The sequence below is a fragment of the Metopolophium dirhodum genome, chromosome 1, assembly GCF_019925205.1.
Source record: "Metopolophium dirhodum isolate CAU chromosome 1, ASM1992520v1, whole genome shotgun sequence".
NCBI classification, from domain to species: Eukaryota; Metazoa; Arthropoda; class Insecta; order Hemiptera; family Aphididae; genus Metopolophium; species Metopolophium dirhodum.
In genome coordinates, this window is record NC_083560.1 from 129,785,764 (window position 1) to 129,810,729 (window position 24,966).

Sequence of the window (24,966 nt, forward strand, 5' to 3'; positions counted from 1 at the left end):
TGTTTTTTTTTTTGTGTCTATCATCACCGTTTGGGGCAATAACACTGTTTCGATTTTCTTCAACAGTATCTTGTTCGATGGGAAAGTGAATCTAGTTTGTGCATTCGGGAGGTCAAAATTCTGTGACCTTAATATATATATCCTTTTTGTGTAACGACCATTAGTATTATATTAAAATAAAATTGTAATTATAGAACAATTACGTTAGATGATATTAATGTATTAAAATGTATACAGTTCATTGTACTTTTACAGTAAATAAATGTTTATAATAAATACATTGATGAAGATAGTTTTCTATTTTGTTTCTAACTTTTTACAGAACATAAACTTATATAGGTACCTAGTTATGAATTGTCATTATAATTTGTTTTACTGAAATAAAATTTAGTAATAATTCATACAATTTATTTATACCATAACAAATATTACTATTAGCATGAGTTAAGCATTTTTAATAAATAGGATTATAGGAACATAAAATATTCATAATAGTTTTTAGAATTTTAAGTCATATATTTTCGAAACAAATAAAGCGGTTAAATATTACATTCTTTATTAGAATTACCTATATTATATAGTCTGTATGACATTAAGCAAATTTGTATCTAACTTAGCATTAATTAAACAACAAGAGAATAAACATACAATTGTTTTTATTAGCATTCAGGATAATTTAAATCAAAACCTATTGAAAACAACTTAGCTACTTAATTATACAATCTAAAATAGTTTAATGTTATATATACTTAGGTAGGTAATATAGGTAATAGAAAATATAATATAAATAGCCAAATATGTATGTGCAATGTGCTAGATCATAAATTAAAAGGTACAAATTTATATTGTGTTCAAAACACAATGTATAATATTATACTAATTACCTACTAACGTCTAACATACTATAATACTTAATAAGCAAAACAAATCAAAAATAATGGCAGAGTAATAATAATTAATAAAATCACATTGACATAATACTAAGCAATTCAATATTATTTAAAACTAAAATGATAATCATAATTGTTTGTCTCATATTGATAACAATTGTAATATAATAATTATTTATTGTATGAAGGAATTCATACATTTTTAATTGGTTATAAATATAATAGGTAACAAAATGTATTTAATATTCTTTTAAGCTATATTGTGTTCTATAATAAATCATAAGTATTTGAAATATATTTAAATAGTTTATTTTGAGTGATTAACCATACTACTTAATTATTTATACACACGTGAAAGGTAAATTTCATTGTAATTATGAGATTATTTTGTTTAAATTATTTATATTAAATTTTTTTTTTGTTCACAAATATATTATTTCAATAATCAATTATTTTTAATAGTTTTCTAATTTAATTTAATTATTTATAATAATTGTTTGTTTTGAATTATATTAAGTATTCCTTTGTATTTTTAAAGCAATTCAAGTTTAAGTACAGTGTGATATCCATATAAGTAAACAATATGCATGTATGCTTCAAAAATAAACTTTACATTTCTGAAATCATAATTGTCTTACTCTTATAATAGGATATGATAAAGGTTTAAAGATACAATACATAATTTAAAACCAATATTTTAAATTATAGTATTATCTAAGAATTATCAATAAAATAATATTAATTAGTAAGTGAATCCATCTAAATATTGGCTATAACTAAATATCTGTTATAGAACTAAATATAAATAATAAAAACCATACTTTATCATTACCTATATTACTTGACAAAATATGATGGTATAAAATAAGATGCTATGGAATTTTGTTACTTACTTCACATAATAGAAAACACACATAAACTTAAAATAAATACGAATAAACTGTTTTCAGAAATTCAATAATCAGCCAGTATAAACAATATATTTATGAAATTGTATAAAATGATGTAATGAATTAAACTAATAATAATAATAAAATATAAACATACATTAAAAAGTTATAATTATATAATTATATCATTGAACTGTGCTAATTAAAATTATTTATACTTAAACACATTTAAATTAAAAATAGGTAAACAAAAAAACCCGTTTTCAGAAATTCAATAATCAAGCATACAGTATTACTGACATACAACATATTTTTTCTTGTACACAATAATTCCATACGTTCATACACCTATAATACAAATTTATGAAAATTATTGTAATAAAATGTAATTAACGATTTGAAGAAATAAAATACTAATAAACATTTGGCCTATAAAACAAAAATATACTCACTTAATATGAGTCACTTCATAGCATTTTTTATGGCAGATAAACAAATTTCTGCTTCTTCTTTGCCTTCATTATAACGATGTCTTTTAGCATTTTTCATTCCTTCCATACAATTTTTTTCTGCTTCTTTTAACATTCCTTGTTTTAAGTAAATGTTACCGAGATTTATATATACCATCGAAAGAATTTCCATGTCAGGAAAATGTTGCCCAATTTGTTCTGCCTTTTTAAAGTAGTGTAATGCTTCATTTAACTTTCCTTGAACATTGTATAGGGTTCCCAGATCATTCAATAAAATTACATTCATTTTAAATACTTCACCATTTATCTTAACACTAGCTTTATATGCCTTTCTAAAACAAATTCTTGCTGTGTTAATTTCTCCTCGATTGACTAAATAACGACCATATGCGTCTAATGTTATAGCATATAAACCTAAGACGTCTTCATTTTCAGGATTGATTTCAATCTTCTTTTCCAAGTTTTGTACACAGTATAAGTAACTAAATTCAGATTTTCTGAAACAAGTTTACATTATAATATTAAAATTTGAAAAAATGATAATAAATTAATTATTAATTTACTATAATCCTATAGATAATATTACAATTGTGTTATAATTTATAACTTAAGAAAATGTAGTATAATGTATAATATAATGTTTACATGTAGTATAATGAAATACTGAACATTTAATGAATCAATTGATGAAAATTTTAAATTAATAGCTATTAGTCCCTTAAACATGATTTATTTATATGTTAATTTAAACATGAATGGTTTATTAAATTGTAATATACCATTAAATTAATTAATTTTTAAACAACTCACTATTTATACTTTATTTTTATTTTTCCTGTTTTACCAACAGCAGATGAGGCATGTATGAACAATAGGTACTATTTCTACTATTTCTACTTATAAATTAAGTATTATTATATTTTGAGTACATTAATAAATTATAATATTAATTCAGATAGTACTATACTATAAGTTCTAAGTTAAACTATGCACATTAGAAATAAATTGATGCATGTACTTTTATTAGAAATTTTTGACAAAAAAATTTATATACTTATAGGTAATATAATATTTACTTATTATCTTTTTGATAACGAGCATATTCATATAATGTTATAAAATATAAATGTGAATTGACTTTAGTTATTGGATAAATTTTAAACTTTTTCTCCATACATTGTACACAATATATTATGTAAGTATGTAATCCATTATTGATTTCTAAAACAAGTTTACATTATAATATTCAAAATTGAAATAATAATAATAAATTAATTCATAATTTACTATAAGTCTATAAATTAAATTATAATTTATTTTGTTATAACTTAATAGAAGGACGTAAAATGTATAATATATTAATATGAGTGACCAGGGACAACCTGGAAGGAAAATTCACGCAGGGAAAATGTATTACCCAGATCATATTCAACATTTCTGTATCCACGTTGTAACTAGGTGGGTTGCTGTGAGGAGGCTGATCATATGTTATACCTACTCCCTCCCACCAAGCCACAATGTTTTTTATAATTATTTATTTATCTAACCTTTTGGTTTACTTATATTATAATATGTAAGAGGACAAAAAAAAATATTAATCAGTATCGACATTTTAGTGACACTAAAAAAAGTTCAATTAACAATTTATTAAATGTAGTACTATGCTTGAAGCTTTTATAACAGTTCATAATTTATACTCTTAAGAGGAAACCATACCCACATTTGTCGTCAATGTATTACTATTACAAATGTGCAACATGGAAAATGTACACTCGGCAATTCGTGTTTAGCTTTGTTAGTTTAAAAATAAGAGTGAATCAACTAAATTATTAAACTTAATGGTACAAATATCATATGTGTTCGGATGTCAGTCTTTTTTTTTACAATAATTCCGTTTTTAAGCGAGTTATTAGCAGTTCTCTTGTACATTAATTTGAACATGATTGGTCCATTAATTTTTAATAGACCATTAAATTAATTAATATTTAAGCAACTCACTATTTATAATTTTTTTTCCGTTGCCCTCAAGAAAAAAATTTATACTAATTGTACTTTTATTTGAAATATTTATCAGAAAAAATTAATGTATAGGTAATATAATAATTACATGTAATCTTCTTGAACTTCATGAATTTTAGAAATTTTAAGACCTATTCGTAGAATGTTAAGATCATCTTTAGGGTCTCCTTGTTCAATTAACTGTTCAATGACTTTTGTAAATAAATCTTTTGCCTTTTCATATTCGTGGTTCATAAAAGCTCCATTTGCTAACACATCGTATACATGTATAATACCCTCAACATTTTTCAAATCATTGGCCATTTTGAGAGCCTTATCTAATGTTTGTTCAAAAGCATTGTAGTCGTCGTTCTAAAACATACAAAACAATATTAGAACATTATTATCTATTTATTATGTATTTGTTTATCGTGAATAAATATAACTATTTTATTAATTCTTAAGATATGATAAAATATGTGTATGAGACATTCACAATTATGTGCATGACCAGGATATTACAGAAGGTGTTGTTTCAGTCTAAAATGTACCAAAAAAGTTTTCAATTTTTTTTTTATTTATTTAAGTGTATCTATACCTACCTACAAAAGTGTTAAGCAGTGAACACTAGACTCGCGAAGGACAGACAAGTATCTTGTTCAAGAGAGAAATTTTTATATGTTAAAATATTGCTTAATTATTCTTATACTGTTGATAAATAATATCATCAGTAAGGACTAGTTGTAGTAAATTCCAGTGCTGACATTTTTAGTCAATCACTATGCAGGTATACTAAATTAAGTAAAATGTAAGTAAATTTAGATGAAATGTCCGGTATTTAAGCATCCATATTAAATTTAATAAGAAAAAATGGCCTTAAAAATTCACATGTAAAATTTTTTTTTTAATATAATATTTTGTTAGGCACTTATAAAATTTATGATTTAAAATAAACTTAAAATAATTTATTTAACATTTATAAAAATATTTTATTAAAATTTGAAAAATTTGATCAAAATTTGATGAATTTATACGGTGAAGTATCATAGCTCAATATTGCCAATCTATATAAAAAAAAAGTGAAAAACCTATTAAACTAAACATCAAGAAGAAAAAAATGTATACATATTCTTTGGATAATATTATAAATTAGTTAAACTCAAAGTTGTTGTAAAATGTTTAATGTACAAATATGCCAAAAAATGTAAAATTAAAGTTTCACCGTTGAAGTATCTGCTTCATGAAACAAATTATGTACCTTCTTGGAAATCAATTGGCTAAGATCACCCAAAGAAATATGCACTTTACATTGAAATCCGTAGGGAAGAAGGGATTTAGGTGTCGTACCCTCCTTCCTGTGTCATGACTTTTTTTAAAACTAGCCAACGATTTAAGTACTTATTTAACTATAAATATTATTATTTATAGGTATTAGGTACTAAATACTATATTTTATAGAAATAAATAATTATATCTAATACCCAAACTTCCATTAACTTCCATAATATGAAAAAATCCAAAATAATTTGATTGAAACAAAATATTTTTGAATATATATGTTGAAATCGAAGCACTTTATCTAGTAGCAATTTTGTATACAGAACATAAAAAAAAAAATAAATAAATAAAAAATAAACACCATTGTAAAACCATAAAAATAAATAAAAATAATAATAATATTAATTCAACATATAGGCTATAATAAAATATAATAGCAATATAAAATATCCAGACCGATGAACCGGGACCGCTTGGGATCGTATTTCGTATACAATGATATTATGATATCATTGAATTCAAATTTAATACATTCCATTATACAGAGACCTACTTGTAATCTATTGTACAGTAGAGTGACATCCACTAACCCGCTTTTTTTTTATAAACCATTTTGGACGCGTTAAAAAATATATTTTGGCGATAAATATGGGCCACAAAAATCAAAGGGCCCCGGGACCGTGCCCCCTTTGCCCCCCTTAATCCGGATTTGTATACATTATATACTGATCTGAATGGTTATAATAATTCTAAATAATTTAACCGATTACTTACTTGTAAATACAATAAGCCTTTTTTAATAGTATCGATTAGTTGACGATTTTTTTCATTCTCGTCAAGTCCAATTAAACCAAGTAATGGAAATCCATAGACTATTGTTTTTGCTGCATTTGTACGACTTGATAAAATGGGTTTTTTAAAAGTTGGTACACTTGGTTCTGATTTAGGAAACGCTATTGCTCGTGTATTATTATTGGTCCAAATATTTTTGACAGCAGGAAAAATCATTTTCAAGTATTTATATAGTCTTGCGTTAAACATGTTAAAAACTTGACTTTAAGTTACAGATTTGTATTTTTTAAAAGGTACTTTTTATGATTAATTTCTGTTGAATATTATATACTTAAGTACAAAACTATTATACTGTCCCGTGAAATATTGTTCCGTAAATAGTGTAACAACTAACAAGCCACAACCTCAGGGGCCAGGGTTCGGATCACATATACAAAATTCAATACATTTAATATACAGTGCGGGTGTACAACTGGTGTGTATTGTGTGTGTTGACTGTTGTAGTCTGTCAACAGGAGATATTAGATTTGCGCATGCGTTACGCCCTCAATTCAAGATATTATTGATTTATTTAATATATGACCAAATAAACAGGGATGTCAGCAAAATTGCGTATTTTTCCCATCACTGCGCATGTGCGCTGTATATATATATAAAACTACTATAGTTATATACATATCTACGTGTGCCCCAGGCTTTAAATAAACGATAATTTACTGACATCCCAAATCACAGATATAATATTATACTATTATCAAGGTGGATATATATATATATATATATATATATAAGTATATATCTGTGTCCCAAATACTTTGCAGGGGTGTTGATAAAGTACTCATTTATTCCATGTCAGGGGCAAACTATAATAATATGCGCAGAACGATTTTGCTGACAGATGACTGTTTATTTAGTCCATTCTAAATCGTGGATATGCCGTTCCCATTATAAATAGACAATCTGTTTTATCAGCTGTCAAAATTTATCATCGATTATATAAGAATATAATATTGTCTACGGAGTTGATTATTACAAAAGAATAGGGAAAAAAGTCCCCAGAAAAAAAGTCGCACAACAAAGTATCCCTGCAAAAAGTCATACTGAAAATAAGTCTCACGTTGTAGTATAAACAAAACTATATTTTCCATTATACTTATTATTTTATTTTTAAATCAATTTGGTTTACAATATTCGTATCTATATATATATAGTAGATATAATATAAACTAAGATAAAAGTTAGTGTATATATTTTAAGGAATATCTATATCTTTAATCGTGGTACATGGTATATTAACATTATAATATGTGACAATTGACCCACGATACGAGTTTGACACACGCTATTTATCAGGGGCGGATCCAGGGCTTAATTTTTTTTTTTGTAGGGGCATGGTGGAGGGCAAAAGTACAAAAAATAACAAAATTGTTACACACAGTGTAAAACAAAGGGAAATTACGGTGATTGGGGGGGATGCCCTCTTTGCCCATTGCCCATTGCCCATTGCTATAATAATAAAGGTAGCACCCAATGTGGTCGCTAACATTACTTTTATAAAATTACGTATACTGAGCTGTTAAGGGCGTGGCGGGCGTCATATTTATGTGATCTGATATTTGATTTGAGACTTATTAATTTGTTGATATTTATATTGCACATACAAATGTATAAATAAGACGATGGAAATGACAACAAATTATCGATCGACAAATTATGTTATATGTAGATTGCAGAAGCAACCAAAATAATGAAAAAAAAAATTCCGGGAGAAAATCTAAAATATAATATAATATAGTAAATAGTAGAACAATATATTTGTAACTGTAACTAATAAAATTAAATTAAAATAAGACAGATAAAGGTACCGGAAAACATGGTGAATGATTATAATATGAAATAGGAATAATAATAGATTATAAAATACATAAATAATTCGATACCTAAGCGATATTCGGTAAAGATAAAAAAATTCAAATTACTACATTTTTCCGTACCTATAGGTATAGTTTACAAATTTAAAATATCAGTCATAAAGTAATAAGTATGACTACAATTAATATATATTATATAAGTATACATAATAGTTACGGTATGTCAAAACAATCTTATTCTGCATACATTTTATTTGGCATAAATTCATTGTAGCTACCCAGCACATTTTTGGAATTTTTTTTCCAAAGTATACGTATTTCAACGAGTTAAGAACGATGGTGCAAAAAAAATTTGCGAAAACCATTATTTTGGAAGATATAGCTATCCAAATTTTGCGATTTTAGGTTTAATACGCATGCGCGCAACACTACTTAATGCCGCACGGAAGACCTTGAGTTTGGCGACCGGAGCCACTATAGTATACTGTGTGACTTTAACAGACTGGCCGTAACAAATTTGTTTAATTCCGAGACCTATCCAAGGTGGTTTTACACAGCAAATCCGGGGATATTTTCGATTTTTTTTTTGTACCATCGTTCTTAACTTGTCAAAATACGTATATTTCGAAAAAAAATCATTCAAAAAACGCGCTGGGTAGCTAAAGTGAATTTGTTCCACATATTTTATGGCGTTTTATAAAGTCTTCAGTTTTTTATTTCCAGCAGCTGCTATTATATTATAGTATAACTAATATTTAATGAAAATAGATACCTAGCCGAAATGTTTATCATAATTCCTAATAATTAGACCATTTTTAAAGACATTATATTTAATATTTATATATAAAAATATGGTATACCTAGTTATGTACGCGAAAACAAGTACACAACTACACAAGATAGAAAATATACATATTGAAACCACCTACCAGAGGCGGTTTGAAATTTTTCAGTTGGTGGTTCAAGAATAGTTAAAACCACCCACCCACCCACCAAAAAGTCACACTGCAAAACCTTACTTAATTTTATCATTTTTTTTTTTTTACTATTATTATTTACACTAAAATTTGCTAATTTTGATAATTGATATATTAAGTACCGAATTCTAAATAACCAAGTAAGCAACTTGATATTACAAACCTAAAGATATAAGATAAAATTAGTTTAATTTAGTATTCTAGTGGACAGCATGTTGCATGATTAATTAACTTTAAATTAATCATGGGGCATTGTATTTCATTGTTTTCTTTAAAAAGTAGGCAGGTATACACTTAACATTTTTTTTTTTTATTAAAACATTTTAATACAATTAATGAAAGTCAATATATTTACATCATTTTTTAAGTGTTAACAATACATTAATGCTTTTTGCAAAACACTGGAAGTTGAAGCAAATTTATTAATAGCATCTTCAATTGATACTTCTATATCAGGGTTACAAGAAATTAACATTAAATTATCTAACCTTTTTTCTCCAATAGTAGAGCGTAATTTTGTTTTAATGAGTTTAAGCTTGGAAAAACATCGTTCTGCAGTTGTTGATGTTGGTGGCAAAGTACAAATCCCCTTATAAGCCATGAATAAATTTGGAAAAGCTGACACCATTCCCATTTTACACAGTGCAGAGTATATGGCAGTAACATGTATTGTTTCTTCGGAATCATCACTGTCAGTATCATATTGATCACTTAAATCATTTGTATTAATTGTATGTTTAGAATGTTTAGATTGCATTTTTATGTCATTTGCTGTAGCACTATTCATAAAGTTTTTATAATTAGAAGCAAATAATTCATATTCTACATTTAAACCAATTTTGTTAATTCTATCTGCAGACAACCAGTTTACCAAGTAATCAAATTTATTTGGGGAGACTTTGTTTAACTCTAAGCGTTCAGGTAGTAGTAATGAAAATTCTTTGAAGATATTTTCAGAACCACTAAATCTATCATCTAGTTTAGATAAAATTACATCCAATGAACATCTATAAACTTCACATACATAGCGGTAATTTGCTGAAGTTATTCTTTCATCACTACTTATTTCTCCACTCATTTTTTTCTTGCGAGATGTACGCACCTCTGCTAAATCATGTTCCTCTAAGTCTTGTGCTTCACAAAATAATTTTGTTTCTGTAAATAGGTTCTCATATACAGATTCAGTTTTCATTGCTCGTAAATCTTGTATTTGTTGTCGAGTCACTTTAATTAAATGTATTGCTTGAATGAAATCGATGGCAGGATTTTGTAAATAATTTGATAAAGGTGTAGTAATTGAGAATATATTGCGCATCATATGCATTGTAAGAACAAATTTAAAAGAATTAAGTTGCTTTAAAAAACTATTAGCTAAATGTCTGTTTTTTTTGTCAGTTTCTTCAAGGCTAATTTTTTTTAATGTTAAAATAATTGATTTATAAGTTATTTGTATAACTTCTAAAGAACGGTCATGGTATGTCCATCTCGTAGCAGAAAAACTTTTTAACCTACGAATACGTTGGTTTTTATATAATTGTTTTTGAAACTCTACATATGTTGCGGTTCTCTTTCTGGCACCTAAAAATGTTACCAAACTACTAATTGTACCAAAAAAGTCTTGTGCACATTCAGTTGCTTCACAACAATCAACAACCGCTAAATTTAAGCAATGTGCACTACACCATACATGTAGTGCACTTTTATTTTCATTTTGTATTAATGAGCGTAATCCTTTTACAGCTCCTTGCATATTAGATGCCCCATCATAAGCTTGTCCAATCAGATCATGCCTCCAATTTAAATTATATTTGTCACATACTTTACAAAATAACTCATACATCCCATTTCCAGTTGAATCTACTGTTTCATCAACACAAATTAATCGCTCTTTTATAAGCCCATCGTTTGTACAATATCTCAATACAAAAGCAAATTGGTCGAGCTTTGACACATCCGTTGTAGAGTCCAGTATAAGTGAATACATTCCAGCCGCTTTCACTTCCTTTAAAATAGTTTCACGGATCGATTCAGCAATACAGTTGAGCATAGAATTTTGTGATGATTTAGATAGAAATGTCAATCTTTGTTTTTTTGTTGATGATTTAATATTTTCCAAGTGTGTAGCTAAAATTGTATGATGTTTGGCAAAAACGTTGACCCAATCTAGAAATTTTCCACTTGTACCATTAGTTAAACACTCAGTATGGCCTCTGAATGCATCATTATGTTTGGATAAACATAACACTATATCCATTAATACATGCACAACTGCTCTATTCATTGCAACATGCTTATTATTAGAATTCATTAACTGAATATCAACACGATTATTATTTATGTACATTATTTTATTTAATTCAGCTTCTAAGTGATCTTTACAAGTTTCATGTAAATGAATTCGACCATATAAACCACCTAAATGTCCCCATGAATTGCAACCTGTAGTGACAAAAGAGTTTTTTTGAGCTCTAATAGAACCAAACAGTTTGCATGTCCAGCAATAAATTCTATTCATTGAAGGCGAGTATGTAATCCACGATCGATGTTCAGACTTTCCATTAACCAACTTTGTATAATATGATGTTGAAAACGAACGTGGTGGATTTGATTCATCTTTAGGAAATTTACCATTGGGTAAATCGGTAACAACTGGTTGGCATGGACCCATTTCTAATTGAATTAACTTTAATCCAGGTGTGATTGATTTATTCATAAATAAAACTGGATCATTTTTAAACATTGGCGAAACTGATTGTAAATTATTAACAGATTCATAGATATCAGGAGACTCAACATCTAAAATTATACAATATTATTAGTTAGGTATCATAATAGTTGTATATAGTTTAGTTTCACTAAGCTCTTTCAATATCCACAAAATTGAATTTATATATTTTTTTTAACTGTCTGATTATTATAATTTAAAATGTTTATTAATTCTTAAAGAATATAATTTATAAATACTATAACTATAAACATACCTGTTTTGTCAGGAACACTAAGTACCGTAAATTCATTTAATTTCTCCTTATCTCCTACATAAGTGTTTAAATATTTAGTTCCATCACAGCTACTTGTATCTAATACATTTAAAATTACCATTAACTATCAAAATTATTAAATATAATATATTGTCAAGTAAACAGATAATCATACTAGGTTCTTTTTCAAAGCTAGGTAAAACCAGTAAATTCTTTCTCTCTGGCTCCTCTTCCATATTATCAACAAGACATTCTAGTTCCATACAACTTTTAGGATCTGGTTTCAATAGGGACACTATAAGTAATAGTTTATTAGATAATTAAAGATCTTAATAACTTATTGACATTAATTTAAAATTATAGGAAAAAAACATTCACAGTTGCATACTTGTTTTGTCAGAACTCAGTATAGCTGGTAAATTCGGTTTCCCTGGATCTTGGTTATCTACATTTGAATATTCAACTTCCATACAGCTATCGGGATCTGGTTCTTTTAGACACACTATATATAACGGTTACAAATTGTTATTATTTATGAATAATAAATATAGTTATATTAGGTCATAAGCCATTAGGTACCATTAGGTATGTGAATAAATACCTTTATACATAAACCATATTTCATGTAGGGTACCTATTTTAGAATACATATTTTGATATTCATAAATTTAACAATAAATGAGAAAAATTTTGATTTGATTTTTAAGTGACCATATAACTCAGTAAATAAAAATTATAAATTTACTTTATATTCTTAACATAATTCTAAACTAAGTACATAATATAACTATGGTTAAGGTTAATACATTTTTATTAACTAAATTTAATAGGTAAGTACTAGAAAAATAGAATTTATTTCAGTCATTCAGAAAATTTGTAAACTAAAATTTAAATATTTAAAAAAAAATTAAAATTATAAATTAGACACTTACCTGAGGTACAAGGTTTATTTGATTTAATAAAAAAATTTAATGTGTCCAGGCTTTTATTAGCCCCTTTAAATTTCATTTTGCATGAATTAACATGCCGATTCCAGTTTGTGGAGTTAATTTTTTTTAAATCCCGTTCACGTCCACAATGTGAGCACTTCATATTAAAGATATTACAAAATGAACCAACAGTATTACGGACCGTAGTAAAATAATTTTAACAATTCAGTATTCACTAAAATAACGTCCACAACGGCACAACGCCTGACAAGTGACTGAATTACAGAAAATAGGAAAAGCAGGATTAAACAGTAACGATAATAATTGTTAAATTCATATCATGTTATACTATTTGTATATAATATTTTATAGTATTTTTGTAAATCAATAAATCATACGACAACATACATACACACACACACACACACACACATTTTCAGCCGATGCTCTGCACGAAATTCTATTTTTATCTCACTGATATAGTAATATGACTATTCATTATATATTCCCATTCTAGTATTGTTATTAATGATAGTTGAACTATTGAAATACGATTTCGTTTTATCGCGAATCAGCTAAACGGCCGAAACGTTGGTAGTTGGGTATTTGATAATCGGGATTCGGATTATTACTTTATTAGTTACTAGGTACTTTACTAGTAGTTCCGATATATAATTATAATTATTTTTTTTTTGGTTTAAACCAAAGTCAGTTAAAATTTAAACAATATATAATATATATTATAATATTACCTATATAGTAATATTATCATCAATAAAATAATTTTTAGAATTTGCCTATAATATAAAAATGTCCTGAATTAGAAAGAAATTCGATAATAATGATAATTCTAACATAGGATTAATTGCGATTTGCACATAATCAAATAATATCTTATTATTGCATACAAAACGTGACTTTATTTTCGTCATAACTTATAGAGCTGTTTATAAGTTAATCGTTAATCTATGTTATTCAGTCTTTAATGATTGTATTTATTTGTTCATTGTTGCTAACATTGACATGGCTATCAAATTACCATTTTTCATATTACCACCGGTTACCAAGACCAAGTACCTACCCATCTATTAAAATGACACCCACCCCAAACTTTTTGGTGGTTCAGTGAACCACAAAATGCATGATCAAGCCGCCTCTGCCACCTACTCGTTATTTCGGTTCATCTATTATCTATAACTTATAACTATATTATAATATTGTTTTATGAGATACTAAATAAATATTATTTAAATGATAAAAATTTATATTGCAGACTCATGTTAAAATCTTAACTTTGAATGTTATATCTTACATCAATTTTTATTCCGATTTTTATTCGTCTTTATTGACCACATTCTTCGAGATACTGAACAAATGATCTCACGACAGTTCTGTAGCTTAATTGTCTATCTAGAACGCCGTGTAATCATAACTATAATATATTTATTGAAAATAATTTTTTTTATTTAGTTGCTCTGGAGGCCTGGGTTACACTATTTAAACGACCCAAAGGTCTTTAAAAATATAGTTAACAATTATATATATTTTACATACTTAATTTGAATTATATATACTTTACACGTTGATGGGTTCACTTCTAGTGAAGTGGCTCCTGCCTAAAACTAAAATCTTCCTCAAGTCATAAATCATAATTTAATATCATATTTATGTATTCCAACATACTGTGTAGTGAAAGAGATTTAGAAAAAGTATCCAGAAACCAATGTAAATTATGTTGGCTTCAAAGAAAATTACAAAGTCCCTGAGAAACATCATATCAATTATAAATAGTAGTAGCATATAGTAGTAGGTACCTATAACCTATAGTACCTCCAATTTGTTCTAAAATATATTAATTTAATAGCCAATAGGTAAATATAAGATATGTAGACATAATGTAAGCTTTTTTAATATCAACAAATAAAAAAATTAAGGGAATGGATGTCGCTCTGCTGTACAGTAGGTTACAAGTGGGTCACTGAATAATGGTTTGTATTTAATATGAATTCAATGATATCATATCATTGTATACCAAAAACGATTCTGAGCGGAGATGGTTTGTCAGTCTGGATATTTTATATTGGTATCATATTTTATTATAGCCTGTAAGTTGAATTAATATTGAAATATATTTACTTTTTTTATTCGTTTCTATGGTCATATACAAAGCGTTAGAAATTAAAATCCCATTTTTAGCGGTTTTTTGTGATATGTTGGTGGTTTTTCTAGTGGCATTAAATAACTATTGAGAAAATCGAAAAATGACCTTTTTAAAGTACCATCTTGATCCAATTTGTTAAAAGATAAAATATGATATGTTTAAATTGTATAAAAGTAGCATAACAAAATCAAACTTACCCCATTCTATGACATAAAAACTTTTGTGGAAACTAGTATTAAATTGATAAGCTTTCTGACTAGGCGAATATTTTTGATCGATAATTAAATTTGAATGTATTCATTTTACACCAATGAGTTTTTTTTTGTGTATAAACGTTAAGTAGTCGAAATAATGCTACAATTTTGAACTTCAAGATCTTTTCTAGTGGGAAATTGAATGAAGTTAGTACCTACTTTAGAGAAGTCAAAATAGAATATTCCCAAGTGTTTTCAAAAGTATCAGGAAAAAAAATTATGAAAAAACGATTTTCGATAAAATCTTTAGTTTTTTTTGGTTTAACTATGTAATTAACAATTGTGAATACTTAAAAAATTCACCGGATTTTTATACTATACCATTATCTATATTCACCATTACATTTTCAAAATATTTCAACTCTTTTTGGGCTATTGATAGACATAGGAAAAATTTTGATTTTTATCACTATTTTAAAATTATTTTCTGATAGAAAATTGAATCTAGTTACTACTTTTGGGAGGTAAAAATTAAAAATTTAAAGAAGTTTTAGAAAGTGTCAAAAAAAAAAGTGAAAAAAGTGGTAATTTTTACGCAAAACCAATTTTATTTTTTTGGTTTAACTCAAAAATTAACAACCGTAGACCGTTGACATTTTCAACAAATATTTTTATTAGCATTTTCCATAATGGAACACTTGAATTATTTTGACTCATTTTGAGCTATTTATAGCCATGAGAAATATTTTAAAATTTGTAAATTTTTTTTAAATTGATCTCGATAAAAACTTTTTTACTTAGTAAAATGCTTGAAAATGTAATGTTAGGTTTCTTATAAGTTTAATATAGGTTCAAAAATATTAAAGATATAGGTATAGTCACGATTATTTGTTATATGCATTTCAATCGAAAATGTTCAAACATTATATTTCAGATAAACATTCATAAAAGTTTTTCCTTTCATATAGCTAATAGATATAGCTAATAATAAAAATGTTGATAGAAGACTCCCACAATTGTTCCTACCCTTAACAAAAAATAAAGTTTACCTATTAATTTTTAATGAGCGTTTGAATTTAAAACTTTTACGATATTAGATTTAAAATAATTTAAATAAATTAACGAATTTTCATCTATTAATTTTTATATTTTATTGTAATTGAAAAACAAATAATCTTAGATGCTTAAAATTGCCATCAAACGTTAAAATTATCAATACATGGTAAAACTTTCAAAAAATGTTTGAGTTATTAATATACCAAATAAATTGTTTAAATGTTGTAATTTATTTTTCAGTTTGAAATTCATAAAAGATTTTCTTTTCATAGCTAACATTATATAATATCATTGTATACGAAAAACGATTCTGAGTGCGGGACGGTTTGTCGGCGTGGATATTTCATATTTAATTTATATTGTTATTACTTATTATTAAAACGGTAGCCGGTAAGTTGAATTAATATAATTATAAAATTACAATAAAATAACTATGCTTGGTTATTTAATATGTAATTTCGGCCAGTTTTTATATTTTTTAAATTTTGTGGTTACAGGTAACCTAATTACGTAGAACATTGATTTAAATTTTCAATCCTTAACCATAAAAGTTGAACATTTTATAATTTTTTTAACTATTTTGACATTCATAGAAAAAACAACTAAAAAAATTGGAAACTGAAAATGTCCGTAAACAGTTTAAAACAAATCAAAATATTTTGAAAATTTTATCGTGTATAGAAATTTCTAATAAAACAACCAGTGAAAATTTCATGTCTTGCGGTCATTTGCTTTAAAGTTACACTAAAAACCAAAATCAATTTTGCGTAAAAATTCCCGATTTTCCTTAATTTTTTGTTTGTTCTTCCCGGTGATTAAGAAAACTACTGGGAATTTTAAATATTGACCTCCCAATGCATCAACCCGGTACACTTTCCCATTGAACAAGACACTGAAGTTGAAAATCAAAGAATTAAACGGCGATGACAAACACAAAAAAAAACACACTTCATTGTAAAAACAATACATTCATCACTCCGCTCAAAATCTCAAATTATTATGACTACATGATTATTTGAAAACAATTTATTATATTAATATTAATCTGTAAAAGAAATTAAAGTTTATTAACTATACTGAGTACTTATAGGTAGTTTAATAGTTATAAAAATGAGAAAACCAAATTTAAATGTAATTCAGTACCTAATTCATTGAGTATAAATATTTATACTTACACCAACAATAAATCATAACTACATTTAGAAAAATTATTTATCTTTTAGTATATTACCTATTACAGGTAGGTATTTAAATAACCCTCCAATTTTGTAGGAGTTAAATTAGTTGTTAAATTGATATTATTAGTAATTTCTGTTACAAGATTAATTATTAAACATGGTATAGGTAATATAATAGTACTTTAATCACAAAACTATGCTTGAATATTTTTTATGTACTAGCTACTTATTATGGTAACGATTACTTGATGTCAGTGTCCACTGTCCACTCAATAAAATTGGCAGTTATTGTGATTTGAGTTATATTATCTATCATTTATTATATTATAGGTACCTAACCATAACCACAGAATATATGAAATCTATATCTATTCTGTGCTATAACTTCTATAACTGACAATTACCTATACATATATGGAGAGACTGGGTGAGTATATAAACAGTATATTACTAATAGAAATCAAGCAATTGTATAATATAGTTTATAAACAATAATTCAAATATTATACATTTTATTTAACATCATTAATTTATAATTTTAGATGTTTTTCAATTCTGCATTATAAATTACCAAGCCGCTACCCGAGTGTCTGATGTCTGTCAGTCATTTGTTATTTAGTATTTAGTAATTACTAAATAGGTACCTACACAGCAACACTCCAAAAGTCCAAAAATGTAATGGAATATTTTATTCTAGGTAAGTAAAAAAAACCTACTTTTTAGTTTAGTTTTAGTACCTATAACTTACTTATTAGATTTTACTTAGGTACTTTGTTATTTTTTACAAACCAGTAACCACACACTGCTGCAACAATGAGATTTACAAATAGTTTTGAAAATATACTTATGTTAACTATTTTGTTTAATATTGGCATCTAATTTATATATATTTTCTTATTAAATTTTAAGATACTGCCATACTAATAATAAATTTTAATTTTAATTTTTTTCTTGATATTTTCTAATTCAACCGATATTAGTTTTTAAAGTATGTTGCGTTATAATTAAAAATTTATTGAAAAAAAAATAGTTCTTCAGCCCAATAAATAATGAATATTTATGAAATATATATACTTTTTTTATTGCTGAGATGGGAATGATTGAATGAATTGGATACATGATTATTAGACGTGACATCATTTGTATAGATATTGAGTACCATAATTAATATAACTTACAAAACCTAATTGTCACATGTGTTAAAAAGTCTTACCCAATATATTATATAATATAGGTACATAATAAATTGAATTAAAAAATGAAACTCTTTGTTCGACTAAATTATTACCTACTTAAGATTGCAATAGTTTAAGATATCTGTCCGTTATTATTGTTTATCTTCATTAATGATTTACCAATTTACCATACATTTTTTATAATAGTATTAAGGTGTTACTGGCCTATTTAACTATTTAAGTCATCTAACAATAACAAATTATTTAGTTTATTTAGTTATTATTTTAGAAAAATTTAATACAGAAATAACTGTTGGCATATTAACAGACAAACTAAGTAACTTCGCTACAAAATGGCCAAAGATAAAAAAATATTATAAATGTAAATGATAATAAAGAACAACAATACGAAGAATATGACGACTATAATACAATATTAGATATCAACAACAACGATGAGCCTTCCATTTCAAATTCAAAAAATTGTTCAAAAGTCAAAACAAACTTATTTTAAAAATAGTACAAATACTGTTATGTTGTTTTAACAAAATATAACTTACACTCAATGACATATACAAATTTATATCTAGCTATTAATTTAACCCTATCAGCTATTGTGCACTCAAGTTCATTGCAAAATTTCTTTTTAAAAATTAAAATACTTTTTAAATTGTTTGTGTAGTTGTTTATCACAGGATAAACTGAATACTTTTTTATGAAAATGATATATTATCTAATATAAAAAAATGAAGAATGTGATTTTACTAATAATAAATTGTTAACTTTTATATTTTAAAGAAGATTTTAATGTTCTAAAACAAATAGTTTAACTAAAATAAAAAACTTAATGTATCATTATTTATTAACTATATTTGTATACCCAAGTTCAATAATCAACCAATATTTTAACGTTGAACTATAAATTATGCAATCACGTTTTACTCCGCTGTTCCATGGTTAAAGATCTTAGTATCTTCTTTGAGTCTAAACTCTTATTTACTGAACATAATATAATAACTACAAAAAATAAAGCCCTCTCCATATTAGGCTTTACAATTTATAAATTTGATTACACTTTCACTCTTAATTGTCTTTATACCTCACTTTTGTAAGATCTCACTTAGAATACCCCTCAATAATCTGGGGCACTCAAAATATCAGTTATATTAATCAGATAAAATCTGTACAAAATAAAGTCTTCAGTTTTATCTGTGGAATATTTTTAGACCTTATCATTATGGTTACTAAAATATTTTAAATTTATTAAACCTAAATCCTCTTAGAGAAAGAAAAAATGTTTCTTATGTTAATATTTTAATCGAAATTCAATTAATAAGGTTGATGACCCTTTTCTGTTAAGTCAAATTAATTTTAATATAAATACCCATAGTGTTAGAAATCAATTTATTTTATATTTCAAATTCTTCACTTAAGTATATAAATTTATCCCTGATAAATATGTTACTAACCCAAGGAAACTGTGTTAAACTATAGATTTCCTCATGTAATAATTTTGTTTATTTTCTTGGTATTATAATTCAATTTTATGTTTAAAACGTCAATTATTTTATACGCTGTATTATTGTATTAGTCTATAAGATTCTCCGTGTACCTAATAGTTTTTATTTTTTTCTTTCCTTCTCTTTTTATATTATATTTCAAATTTTGATTTAAACTTCCATTACTATTACATCAACTGCTGTATATTGTTTAAACTTTAAGATTTGGACCCTAAGTCCGTTATTATGAATAAATAAATAAATATGTGTTTTATAATATGTAAATTTATTGATGTATAGCCAATATGTTGTTATTTAACTACGTATTTTAAATTTTAATTGTTTGTAACGATTTCAGGAGGAGGCAAGTGCCCACAGTGACCCACTGGCTATGGTATTACTGGGCTGGTAAAATATTGATCACGACTGACTGTGGTCAAACAATCCAGCCCGGGTTCTTTGATTAGTTCTCACTTAGAGTTTGGTTCACAAATTTGGTCTCCTAATTATGTATTTGAATTTCAAAAATTGAAAATATACAATTTAATTTTTTTAAATCATTGGCTTTTAAAATGATGCTTCTTATTTCTAGGGATTTGTATTCATTGATTGCTCTCAATTGGCCTTAACAAATGTGAAATTAGGCGGAAAATTTCTGACATAATGTTTATTTTTGACCTTATTAATTATAAAATTGATTGTCCTGAAATATTTCAAGTTGGATTTTATACTCCAGTTTAACAAATGAAAAATATTATTTTGTATGGATTGCACAGAGTGAATTGTATTAAAAAAAATATCAATATATTGCTTAAAGTAAAGACATCATTTGACGTTTTAGATATTTAATAGAGCCTATAGCTAATTAGGTGTATATGTATGTTGATTTTTTAATATATCTCAAGATTAATTTAAGAAAAGTATTTTGTCAATTTTACTTTATTTTTCTATTTCTTAATTCATGTGTTATGTATTTATTTTTTTTGTCAGTATTATATCATATATTTTTCTATATTTAAAATAAGACACTGGACAATGTTTATGAATAATATCACCTCAACAATCTTAACATAGACATTTCTGTTAACATTGCTCAATCAATTCGCACAGCAATCTTCTGGTCTAGGTTCGACTGCATCAATATTAAGTGGAAAATGTTTGTCGTCTCTCACCAACCTTCATTTCTCCATTTCCTCAATGCAATAAATATGATATCACCTTCTTTGGATATTCCAAAATCTGGTCATCTAGATTAAATAATACAAATAGTTAAAAACAAGAAAATAAATAATATTTAAATGAATAGTCATGGTACGGTTACCAATCAAAAATAATAAGAGCATGCTCCTGTTGCCATCTTTTCTTGATCAGTATTGTTGTTCCAATTCATTTGTTGTAATTGATTTTGTATATTGAAACCTAATACAAAATTTATTTTAATCTATATTTGCTTATGAATTAAATATTTTTAAACATCTAATTTATATAATATATTATTTGGTTAATTATAAAAAGAAATTTCTACATGAAACTAATTCCCAAACATTTAAAATTATACATGACGTAATGACTGTAATATATTACAGTGGTGGCTATCCGTAAGTATAAGTGTAACAACTGTTTAATATTTAAAGACACATTTAATATTAATAATACCATTGATTATAACTACTAGTATTTATACTTACTAATTTGGATATATGAAATGCATAGATAAAACAATATACTTTTAGAGTAACCACTACTGATAGCTATGTACTAAGTAAATATTATTTCTCAAATGTAATATAATATATAAAAGTGTGTAATCCTAGATATGCACAACTAATATATAATACAATATTATACATAATATAAATCTAATCTTTATCATTGGTAATATTCATATGATGATCAGGAGTATGAGGAATTTTGTTTGACTTTTTATTTAATCGTTTGCGTTTTCAATACACAATTAATAATATTTCTATTAATTAATATTATCATTTATATTTTTTAGGAAAATTAAGAAAATGTTTCCATTTGAACCATAAGCTAAATGTTCGGTATAGTAAAGGAACTCTTTAATACTGAATCTCCCTTGTAGTTTTTCTGTGACCGATTATCTGTTTAAGGCAAACTACATAAATATTCTGAGCCTTGGTTATGAGGCCGATTTTGTTGGATTACATGGAAATGTTGACTAAAATGTTTGTTTGGTTTAAGTATTATTTCTAGAAATTGAAATTAATTATTATAGTAAGTAACATATAATAGTACATATAAAACATATAGTTAAACATATTTTATAAAATTAGAAACGTGAGGGAACCACGGAATCTATCGTTTAAATGTAGACGTTTTTTTTGTATATAATTTATTTAAAATATTAAGGAAAGTAGTATACTCAGTTCAGGTTAAGATTAAACCGCGTCACGCATGCAGACTGAGCCGCCAAACAGTGCTTGACCCCCATGCAATGGCTATGCGTTCTGTGATTGACCGACAGTCATCGCTGGTCGTCGGCGTCGGTGCTGGCCGCCGTGCATACGCTCCCACTGGTGTGTGGAATGCTAAAAAAAAAACGTGTTTTGGTCAAGCGAGCGGTTCAATCTTAATCTGAACAGAGTATAGTAGTAGTGATGACCGAATATAATCATTTTTAAATATTAGTTGAGACTGGAATCAATATAAAAAATATATTAAAGATTTTTACTTTTCTGAATATAAGAGTTACAAAAACTTAAAATGAAGTTATTTTTCTGTATGGATACTGAGAATTTAAAAATTGCGACAACCAATTAATTTAATTGAATATGTAGAAACTATTTTGGATACATTATGTATGGCTACATTTGTCATTTATTCTTTTTATTTAACACGTGTACATTCAAGTTAAAACTGTCAACATTGAACTAATTAATTCATTCAACCAATATTCTTAAAAAAAAATTTGAAAAATTAGTATTAATGAATTATTAAATTATATCTAAATATTGATATGATTAATAATCTAAATAATGAAATAAATAAGATTATCTAAACATTTGCGCATAGTATTCTGTTAAATAATTTAACTTACTTGTGAAGTACCAGATTATGGGCCTATTTCCACTCATAAGATATCTTGATCATTTTAGTTTTATAATCATTAGAGTTCTCCCATTACTATTGTATACAGTAAAGTTAGCAGTACCAATGCCTGTAAAAGTAATTTTAAAAATGTAAAAATGAAACATATACTTAAGTTAGTAGGTATTCATTACAATATATTGAAATTTGTTAATTATAACATGAGAATCAATTATCAAATAATGTTTAAATTTTAGAGTTTATACAAAGTTAAATTACTTACGCTCTATCCACTGTATCTCAAATTATCTTACAGTGTCTAGCAATAGCTGAATTTGGTGATCAACTAGTTCTTCTTAATACTACCTCCTAACTTTCTGGTAACACATTAAGTGGAAACAACGATATGGATTTTGACATAGGAAACATTTTGTACTTATATAAGAAAGTGTCAGCTCTATACACTTGCGTAGTTGCGTCCATATGTCAAATTCTTTTGTGTACCTTAAAAATTGTGTATCAATGACACCGGTAATGCCTGTAACATATATTACATGAATATACCTATTAGCTATTATATATATATATATAGAACGTTTTAAACACTAACAAGGGTTGACTGGCTGGGTTACAAGCCAACCGACAGTTTTGTACACATTGGGGCTTTAGACAGAAACTCAACGGCCACAAAACCTCAATACAGTAGACGGATTAACCGTCGATTTCCGGTTGGCCTCACGGTCCAGCCCGCCTCTGAATACTGACATGCTAGTATACAGCTTATAGTATGAAATTAAAACCGTTTTTTGTTTCTACGTACACATATTATTTTCTTGTTTAAAACTTGCGTTCCTCTATGTTAAATGTCTGTATAGATGAATACTAGTAGAATTTAGACAGTCCTTATTTACGAGCATAGCACATACGCATTGTGTAATCCCCACATTATCCTAATTATTTCAAATTCGAAATTATCCAGATCTAAGACCTTTACGGATTTTTTCTTGAATGTTGGGTGGTACACAGCCACAAGCCATTGTGCCACACAGTTACATTACTACATAGATTATGGATTAAAATATATTTAATACGGATATGACATCAATACATCATACTGGATTTATCATGTCCATGATCCCTTCGCGTACCGTCCACAAAATGTAAGCAAACCGATCAGCTGATTAGGCAGTGTCGCTTCCATTTTATTCGATACCCCGACGAAAACGACGATGATGATGCAGAACTGCAGAAGCACTAAATTTTTAATTCGGTCGATAGTCACTACACCTACCTACACCGTACGTCGTACACGTCATGACAAGACATTTGTTTGTTTTGTCATGGTTGTACACGCAATAGTTCAATACACTCTCTCATCTCTTTCTAACTATATTCCTTATTAATATACTTCCCTTCCCACTTGACGATTGTATAATATTTTATTTACGTGCTGCCCATCGTCCATGCCCGTGCCACTATATAGTTCGATATTCAGTCCGTCGTCCATGTTTTACCACCACGTTATCACGATATTATTGTGATACCGATACGACAAACAAACACAATATTATTATTA

The 24,966-nt window shown here is 26.5% G+C and overlaps 1 protein-coding gene across 9 annotated transcripts; it reads right to left on the bottom strand.

Annotated features, from left to right (window-relative positions):
- Positions 1-495: 495 nt before the first annotated feature.
- Positions 496-24,960, bottom strand: LOC132937160 (tetratricopeptide repeat protein 19 homolog, mitochondrial-like). Of its 9 annotated transcripts, none has more exons than XR_009663613.1 (7): positions 24,211-24,869; positions 23,674-23,928; positions 23,401-23,520; positions 22,726-22,891; positions 21,661-21,758; positions 21,395-21,586; positions 2,619-2,747 (listed from the first exon to the last, which is right to left on the bottom strand). XR_009663613.1 is itself a non-coding variant. In XM_061003989.1 (5 exons), the coding sequence occupies exons 2-4, from the start codon at positions 6,565-6,567 to the stop codon at positions 2,243-2,245; spliced, it is 1,035 nt and encodes a 344-aa protein (XP_060859972.1). In that variant the 5' UTR covers positions 6,568-9,114; positions 14,240-19,442; the 3' UTR covers positions 496-2,128; positions 2,233-2,242. The 9 variants fall into 9 exon arrangements, 1 of the variants encoding a protein (XP_060859972.1); XR_009663612.1 differs by lacking the exon at positions 2,619-2,747 and having other exon boundaries at positions 19,451-21,586; positions 24,211-24,447; positions 24,506-24,871; XR_009663617.1 differs by lacking the exon at positions 2,619-2,747 and having other exon boundaries at positions 19,451-21,586; positions 24,838-24,960.
- Positions 24,961-24,966: the final 6 nt, after the last annotated feature.

What these genes read in the sequence shown, in the direction of transcription:
- LOC132937160 (XM_061003989.1), bottom strand. Translation starts at nt 6,567, where the DNA reads ATGTTTAACGCAAGACTATATAAATACTTGAAAATGATTTTTCCTGCT. An exon ending in AAGGCTTATTGTATTTACAA is followed by an intron (nt 4,621 to 6,300) that starts GTAAGTAATCGG and finishes TGTATGTTTTAG; the next exon opens with AACGACGACTACAATGCTTT. An exon ending in GAAGTTCAAGAAGATTACAT is followed by an intron (nt 2,748 to 4,357) that starts GTAATTATTATA and finishes AACTTGTTTCAG; the next exon opens with AAAATCTGAATTTAGTTACT.